At 32.4% G+C, this 9,677-nt stretch overlaps 1 protein-coding gene across 1 annotated transcript in view; it reads left to right on the top strand.

The window, feature by feature from the left end:
• The first annotated feature begins 8,326 nt into the window (after positions 1-8,326).
• The window catches only part of Si (sucrase-isomaltase), a 102,850-nt gene continuing 101,499 nt past the window's right edge, over positions 8,327-9,677 (top strand). The window contains exons 1-2 of the mRNA XM_023706259.1: positions 8,327-8,441; positions 9,052-9,146. Of these exons, the coding sequence (XP_023562027.1) occupies positions 8,327-8,441; positions 9,052-9,146 (210 nt within the window). The remainder of the gene's footprint in view (positions 8,442-9,051; positions 9,147-9,677) is intronic.

Genomic DNA, 9,677 nt, shown 5'->3' with positions numbered 1-9,677 from the left:
GTGCTCAGTTTTATCTGGTTAACAGAAGCAAATATGTACAAATTTAACATGATGTAAATAGAAAATACATTCCTATGGGGAAATAAAGGGAAGGAATTAATACTCTTAAGGGCGAGGAGATAGAGTTGAATGCTCTCTTTAAAACATGAGTTACATCAACTGGATATTAAAAATATGGATATAATTTATATCAAGAAAGAGCAAATCAGCCTGGCATACTGGCACAGGAATCCAAGTTCTCTGAGAGGCTAAGGTTGGAAAATCTCAAGTTCAATACTAGTTTAAGGCACTTAGCAAGATTTTGTATTTTTTAAAAAAGAGGGGGGCCTAAGGCATATGCTGCAGTGTGAAGGCCCTGAGTATAGTTTCCAGCATCAGAAAAACAAAATTAAGGACAGATCAGCTTTAGAACCAAATACATATAGATATGATCTCAAGAAAGTGGAAAAAGTTTAGTATGGCAGGAGAAAAGTTTGATTATGAGTTATGATGAAATAGAAAACACAAATGTATAGAACTTTAACTATGAAATCAAGATTATAGCTTCATTATATAACTTTGGGCCACATCATTATAACACAATGTTGGGAATATAACTAGTTGAGATACTTTCCTGAGAAAGGACTGGCTCCACTTGATGGCTTGGGTGTTCATGTTTTGGATGGCCCTTATTAGAGCCACACTGGATAAAGGGTAATTTTCTTGGGGTGCATAAAAACATATAATGTAGTTTATGTACATGTATCAAAACTTTTAAAATAATTTTTATTATACTATTAACAAAATGTATTATAATATTAAATAAATGTATTTAGGACAACCTATACATAAAACTAATAGCATATATGACCTCATTTTTGTGAAACAAAGATGTCATTCTTTGGTTCATTGGATAGGACTGCTATTCTAATAGTTCTCATAGTACTTCCTAGAAATTTTACTTTATGAAAATTTTGGAAAGTAGTTGCTCACAAGAAAATACTACACTGAGCTGCAAGCCCAGGGGCCAGTACTGCCCTGGCCCCTCTTCCCTACAGCCCTCCACTGTCACCTTTACATAAATCATGAAAAATATTGCTGAAAATCACATAATAACATTAAAAGTTTTTGACCTGGTAGAGTCCTGTTATTAGATAACCAGGGTGACTTGTGTACTTTACACATGTCTGGTTTAGGGAAAGAGCACTAGTTTGAGTAGTTGAGGTTTCTAAAACCAGTAGCAATAAGCACAAGAACACAACCTGAAAGTTACAGATTATAGCAGAAGTTGTAAAGTGAATGCAAAGGATTTTGTATGAGGCATTGAGGGAAAGCACGTGTGCCACACACTCTGTCTACGTATAGTACAAAGCAAAAAGAAATTGAAAGTCGTGATCCGACATGATTTGGAGAAAAGTAGAAATAACAATTGTGACACAGAACTGGAAAATGAATTGTCTTTAGAGAAATGGCAGATTTCTCTTCTGAGATGTTAAAAGTGAATTCTTTGGAGAGTTGGATTTGCAGCTTAAGAGAACACTAAGCTCTACAGGTAAAAGCTGGGGACCATCCGTCTCACGTAGCAGTAAAGGGAAGGACTTAAATAAATTAATTGTAAGTGCCCTGGTTTTCTGGAAGCTTGTCCCAAAACTTCACATCTTGCTTTTGTTTAGACCAGTAGGTCCTTATTTCATCATCGTCTCCTAAATGTCTTTGCTTTCATTCTGTTTTATGTGTCCTGGTAGCCTGAGCAATTTTTTTTTGTCTTTCTTTCTTTTTGAACATTTGCATCCACATCTTTTGTGCCTTCTGTAAAAAGCAGCTGAGACAACTTCAGCAGATCCCAGGGCTTCCATTCGGCACTCATCTACCTTTCATGTGGTCATTTTCTTCCAGACATTTTTTCTTTTTCACAAGCTCCTGGAAGAAATGGAAGCTCTTTGGATGACATCTTGTTTTGAAGTATCTCTGCCTCACCACAAAAATCAGACTTCTGTCTTCTGTTCTATTTTGATGGACAGCAACATTAGAAGCCAGAATATAACTTCAAAACCATATAACTTTTAACCTGAAGTACATGTTTGATATACATGATTTTTTAACATTTGATTATTTTATTCACAAAATATGCGCAGGACTTACATGCCTTTGCTGCTGAGATTTTTTTCTTTTCCAATAATTTTATAAGGAACCCATTGAATGTATCAATTATAAAACATGTTAAAATGAAAACATTCTTAAAATTTATAAATACGAAGAAATACCTTATGCAAGAGCTCTATAAAGTTCAATAATGTAAAAAACACTTTGAACTGAAGAGAAAGCATGTTCAGTTATGTTATTTTGTTGAGTAACTTTTCTCTTCTCCAGTCCTGATGTTTCTTTGACTCTCCGGAACGCTCAGAGTATCTGCTTGGTTTTTCCCATCATCTCTCCACTCCATTCTGATACCCATCTTCCTCACCTTTGGAGCTTGCATGCTTTCCATTCTTCTCTCCTGACTTTGATCTCTCTGATCTTCTAGAATTTTTCATTGTCCTGATTTTGGAATCTGTAATTCTCATTTTCTGAAAACTATTTTTTTCTCTCTCTTCTCTTGTTTTCTAGATCGTCATGCCTACTCTCCCAATTGATGTGCATTTCTTGGTCTTGATCATTCCCATACTGATTATAATTGTTTCCTTGATATACATGATTTAACCACCATATGCTAATTCTGAAGTACAAATTTGAAAGTCAAAGTGCATCACAAAGCACTAATCTGCTTTGATTTCACTACCTGTCAATCACCTGGTATCCTTCAATTCCAATCTTGGTCTGTGCAGTTTTTTTCTGCCTATCTAATCACCTACTTGATTTTGGATTGAACTTGTGTCATGAAATTTAAAAACATTTGTAGCACTTAATGTTAACATAGTGGTACCTCGGTTCACAATTTTGGAGAAGATGGCCACACTAGTGTTTGTCACTCAATGTGGAGTTTATGAACCTAGTCAAAATTTTTTCTAACATTTTCATTTGAGAATCAATGTGTATGCCAACAGAGAAGTTTATGAACAAAGGTATTAATGCAAATTACCTTTTAAAAATTTATCTTTGTTTTTAAACAATATATTTTATGTTAAAGTGCCTTCTTGAATGCATTTGTGCCTTTTTCGAATTTACCTGTTGAGCCATTCATGGACAGAACCATCTTCTGTTGATTTTGATTCACTGGCAGAGGCAGAATAGCGAGGGAGGAAGTGAGATATAAGGTGGATAAAAGAAAGTAGACATGTTTGATATACAGGATTTTTTTTAACATTTGATCATTTTATTCACAAAATATCTTCATGGTAAGTTCATATCACCACGTAGTGAGATCAAGATAAAAAATAAAGATACAAAAATTTAAATCATAGACAGTCTTTAATTGGAAGAATAAAACTATTACTTAAAATATTCATATACATAAAAATATATAAAAGAGAGCTAATTAAAACTTGACAGAGTTTCAATTTAAAGATGTAGAAAGTTGGAAACAATGTCTGTTTTTAAATTTTGTTTATTTGTTTTTGGTGTTTTGAGACAAGGCCTTACTTTGTCACATAGTATATCTTCTTTTCTTTGGATTTTAGTTGAGATACTACATTCATATTTTCAAATTTTCAGAATAGATATTCTGTATGTTTTTCAAGATTCATGCCCATGTCTCATTTTGGTGCTATTCTAAATGCTTGTACATTAACCACTTACATCTCTTTCTCTGCATTTTAGCTTTAGTTTCCCACAACTCATTGCTTTGTGTAAGAACTTGCTTAACTTCTGTGTATTGGTCTGATAGCTTGTCATCTTGCTATACTCATATTTTGTTTCTAGATTTAGGAAGATTAAATGGAATTCTCTACAGATATAATTATATCATCCATGAGTAGAGAACAAATTACTCATAAATTAGCCTACATCGAGCTCACTTTTCTGTTCATTGAGGCCATTCTTGCATTATTCTAATCAATTTTCATGTAACAGGAAGTTCTTTATGCTTCCTCTGAGACTAATAGTAATTCAGGTATGTAGTCCTTTGATATTTTCTCTAAATTTATCCAGGTGGCCTTTGATGTGAGCTCCTCTGTTTTTCAGGACCACCGTATTTTACTATCCATTTATTTTTGACGAGGCAGTGACAGGTGGAATATAGAACTGAACCACTATTTCAGGACTTAGTTGGACTCTCTTTGTAATTGCAAAGCTGTGAAAGTAATCTTAGACTACAGTAGCTCATGTAATTCCCTCAGGAATCCTATCATAGACAACTTTCTTAATGGTTTCTAGACAAAGACATGTAGACTTAAATAAATACACAAATTTATACATGGCTTCTCAGGACCACATAGTCCAGTGAGCACTCACACCCAGATCTCGTGCAACACAACTTTAGTTCTCAAGTACATATGAGCTGAAACTACTAGTGCTGTCCATACTATAAACTTTCATTTATGAACTTAGCAGTGGTTACAAAATGATTTTTGGTAAATTAGTGATGAACTTAATATAGAGATAAATAAAATGTAATATTAATCTTGAATTAGTAATACCTTTATCTCTTGTTTAATATTTTCATCTTTACATTTTCTCAGTTCTTCAATTATAAAGTTAACCACAAGCCATGTAATTAACATTTATTTTATCATTCAATTTTACTGAAATATCACCTCATAATCATTAGTTTCTATGAATATTTTACAAATCTTATCTTTGTTATTAAAACAGTGTTCAAATAATGAAAAGAAATGCAGTTCTGAAGAGAGAAAACATCTTTGGAATAGCTCCTATGCTCTTAAGATAGTTCTTTTTTCCAGAAATCAAAAGCTGAGAAGAGTTACTAATTAACTTATATTTCCAGAGAAGAGTATTTATACAAATTACTTTCAAGGTTAAGATTCTTAACACTTGCGTGTTGAGCACAAGAATATTGAATACTGATAGGTGAGTGAGAGTGCAATAAAACTTTACAAGTAGGCCAATATATACCTGAGCAATTTTCTTCCGGATCATTAGCAGCTCCATCTAGCCCTGCTGCAGTGTAGCAGATAGAACAGGCTATGAAAAAAGGTAAGAGCACAAATCATATTTGTTATTTCATGCTCTAAATGAGTGTGTTCTTCCTTAATTCTCATTAGCAATATTCATGTTTGCTTGTGATTATAATTGTCCAACAATGTTTTAAAATTTCCAATTTATGTATGTATGTACCCTTTGACTGAAGTCATAGAAAATAATTCCAAATTCACAGAGATGTGAAAATATTTTCTTTTCCAGGTCTTCAATATAATTTTTGTCAAATGTAGGTGGGATCCTAGTAGGTTTTAATAGAGGAAAGTAGAATTCAGAATAGCATTCAAAAAGCACAGGGGCATTCCAGCTAAGTATAATGAACTATATTTTGTTTAAGAATGCTTAGGCAGAACAAAATGCCAGATTTATAAAGCTCTTGATGTTGCATCTCAACTTTTAAATGTCACTTGTCTAACATCTAATAAACTAATATTAATTTTGAAGAAGGTATCAATATGAAGTTTCTACAATAAATTTTGCTTTGCATTATTATAAGATATGGTCACCAAAATTGTCACCCATAGAATAAATAATTTCTATTTTTCCTTTTCTAAGTACTTAAAGTAGTAATTTAATTTTGGCCTCTCGTTTTCTGGATAAAGAGGGATTTGTGCCTTAATAATGTGCATTTTTCTGGTCTCCTTTTTAAAAATAAAATATGTAGTTGTACCATTGTCTCCATGAATAAAAGTGAGATTTTGCTTTAAGTGAGCCTTATATTCATTTAAAATTGTTCATTAAATGTAACTTTATTTCTGGTATAACATTGAACAATTTGATTTATTATTTTATGAACTTCTTATAGCATCTATTCTTGTTTGTTTATAATCCTATTTAAGGGCCAGGGAGACAGCTCAGTAGAATAAGCACTTGCTTGGCAAGTGCAAGGGCCTGAATTTAAAACCCAGTTCTGCCAAAACAAAAAACAAAAAACAAAAAACAAAAAACAAAACATAACAAAAACAGAAAAGAAAAAGAAAAAGAGTCAAAACTTAAAAAAAAGAATCCTATTTAGTCTCTTTGAATTATACTGAAATAATACATAGTTAAGTTTGCATATCTATCACAGAAAATGGTATGCTCAAATTAAAAACTTACTTTGAAGAGCAACATGTAAAAATAGCAATAAAATAGAGTTTCAAAGCAATATTCTTCATTTGTATAGTATATTTAAAATTAAACTTGTGTTAATTCAGTATCAGCTTCAGAACTACTCTCAGAATTTTCATCATTAAGAATATAATAATCTAATCAAGGAAACTGACACAGAATACATAATTTCAATAGGTATGCTGTGTGCTATTATAAAACACAGAAAAGGCAGCTTAATTCTGCCTGCAAGAGCACTGGTGTGTTCACAGAAACCAGAATATTTGACCAAGTCAAAATCAAAATTAATGCAGAAAAGTGTTTGGGCAGAGATTGAATGAAAAGCCATAAGCACAGAAAAGGAAAGATGTTATCCAAAAGATGTGTTGCAGATTCACGGGTAGGATGACTTTATAATCCTGAAAACATTACAGAGACAAAATTCATAGGGCTTATTAAATGTGCTAGAAAAATATGGGGGAGAAAAAAGTTATTTTAGTTTGAAATAATTAGGTAAAAGAACCAACAGTTATAGGTGGAGGGACCACCATAACTCCCCTTTTCCAAAAAAAAAAAAAAAAAAAAAGAAAGAAAGAAAGAAAGAAAGAAAGAAAGAAAGAAAGAAAGAAAGAAAAAGGATTTTGTTTATTCTGCTTTTGAGACAGAATCTCCCTATGATAGTCAAGCTGGCCTTGAACTCATTATATATCCCTATCTGGCCTTGAACTCATGGTGATCCTCCTGCCTCAGTCTCCTGATTATTGTGCTGGAATTAGAGATGTGGGTCAACACATCCAACTTTAAAGAAAGATTTTTAAAATCAGAATTTGTGAAATAATTTACTATGGAAATTCTAATTTTGACTTGGATATATCGTGAAAAAAATCTATGGAAACTTGAACACTAGGAAAAAGCATGAAAATATATGGTCAAAATTAAAAAAGATTTCAGAAAATTATTAGAAAAGGATTTTTTGCTAACCTATATACAGATATTTTCTGCATGATATCTCCAATACTTAATGTTATAAAAATATAAGGACAGGGCAAGGTGACACAAGAACCATAATCCCAGTGCTCATGGAAACTGAGGCAGGAGGATCTCAATTCGAGCTCAGTCAACTTAGTGAAACTCTTCTTAAAATTGAAAATAAAAACGTTCTAGGGATATGTCGTGATGTGAATTTTCTGGATTTAATTCCAAGTACCAAAAGAGAAAATTTTGGGCTGGCCAAATAGCTCAGCCGATTAAAGCTCCTGCTTAGGCAGACACAGGGACAAGGGTTTGATCCCCAGCCTGCTGTGCTGACCCCACCCCTGGGGCATGCTGAGACAGCGACTGATTGGTGCCTGCCTGTTAACCCAGCACTTGGGAGGCTGAAAACAAGATGATCACTACAAGAACTAGTACCCTGTACTATTTAGAGTCTGTACTAAATACATTAAAAAAGAAGAAGAAGAAAGAAAAAACCAAAATTTTACTGATAGGAGTGTTTGGCACATTTTATTATTTAAAGGAAAAACTTATTAACCATGTAGTTTGAAATATTTTGAATATTTAAATTCACACTTGTGTGTTGTTGTATTTAACTTGATATTTGTATCTTCTAACACTATTTAATATGACCATATTTTGAAAATGAATAGATGCATTAAATCATGTGAGAGTTGTTATGTATATATTCTTTTCTAAAACATAGTTATATTAAAGTGTTGTATGACACAAATATGTGTTAGGATAAAAAGAAGTCGATTATTTTATTTTGAAATTTAGCTTACTATCTTTCAGTGTGAAGATCCTGATTGGTAAAATGTAATAAATAAGAACATCTCCTTTACAGTATAAAAATTTTTGAAAATTAAAGGACATAGTGCAAGTGTAAGGCTTCCTTGACCTAAAGAAATAACTTACAATTAGAAGGCAAGACATATCCTCTTAGAAATATTTTTCTTCTGTGTTTTTATCTGAGTGTACTATGTAAAATGCATCATTAATTTGCTCCTTTGTATTTGCACATTTTCAGTGTCTCTCAGATTAGATTTTAAAGTGATAAACCTGCTACTCTGCATCAAACTTAGCAAAACAAGTAATATCTATCATTCAAAGACAATGGTATACTGCAGCTGTTTATCATACATTTAAAAAAATTGTTTTCTTTCTTTAGATGGCAAGGAAGTTCAGTAGCCTGGAAATCTTTCTGATTGTCCTCTTTGTCATAGTTACAATAATAGCTATTGCCCTCATTGCTGTTTTAGCAACTAGAACACCTGCAGTTGATGGTAAGTAATCGTAAGAACTTTTATTTATATATTGTAATGCAGTTAAGAAAAAGTTATTCCATTGTGTTGGTGGGTTTAAAACTGATCTCTGAGACCTAAAGCTTGTGAAGAAAGATCTATAGCAAAAGACACAATTTGTCCAACTTTTTGTATCCTTTCTGTTCTGTTTATGACAATGAAAAGGCTTTTCAATTAAGGGCTTCATGTATTTAGTCATTAATGGACTTCTGTGCCTAAGTTACTGAATAAAAAGAAAGGGACTTGAAGATGAGGATGCTAACGTAAGGTGCATCCATGCCCACTCTACCATTGTATTCTCATTCATGAGGAAACCTAATGCTCTCGGCATCATGCTCTGGTGCTTAGAAATTTGTGTGGTGGGTGTGTTAATGAAGTAAGTACTCTACCTTGGTTCAGGTGCTTTTTTAAGAGAAAGAGTTTGTATGATAAAGGGAATTAAATGATGAATCAATACTTGAAATGTTTAATGACTCTTTTCTGAGTATTTCTATCCTTCATTAGGCTATTTACTACTTTACAAAAACTATGGAAATATTTGATAACACATTTTATTTAGCAGTCCACTTCTCATCCTTTACTTCACTTTCAGATTCCACTTCCTCTGCTTCAGGAAAATGTCCAGCAGATGTAAACGATCTCGCTAATGAGAGAATAAACTGCATTCCAGATCAATTTCCAACACAGGTCTGCAAAAACATTTCTTATAACTTTTATGAATATATTAATAATGTTATCATGATCGTTACTTATTGAGATGTTCTATATTGTTAAAGATTTAGAAATAAATTAGGCTGACTATGTTACTTTATTGTAGTTTGGTATAAACACAAACAAGTAATAGATAAATGAAGTTACTGACCTTGGTTTTTTGTACCTCTGCTCAATTCAGATTATTAAGTTAATATTTACCCATGCTCAACAAGCCATTGTTAATGCTATAAAACTTCTTGCAACTATGACCTTTCATATCTCCTTCCTACTTCTTTAAAAATCATAATATTTGGAAATACAGAACATTTCAATCTTTATTCTTTTAGCATGTTTATAATGATGTCATTAAGAAAAGCCCATAGAAATTAACCCTCACTTTTTGATTTTTTTTTTTTTTTTGACAATTAGGAGAGAAGAAGCACAATGGAGAAAATTAAGGGTAGCTGATTGGATTGATGTAACTATAAATTGACATTTTATTCATAAAACAATGTGAGAATAAAG

Source organism: Octodon degus, unplaced genomic scaffold (genome assembly GCF_000260255.1).
Source record: "Octodon degus isolate 3935 unplaced genomic scaffold, OctDeg1.0 scaffold00247, whole genome shotgun sequence".
Classification (NCBI taxonomy): Eukaryota; Metazoa; Chordata; class Mammalia; order Rodentia; family Octodontidae; genus Octodon; species Octodon degus.
This window is presented reverse-complemented; position numbering and strand designations above follow the sequence as displayed.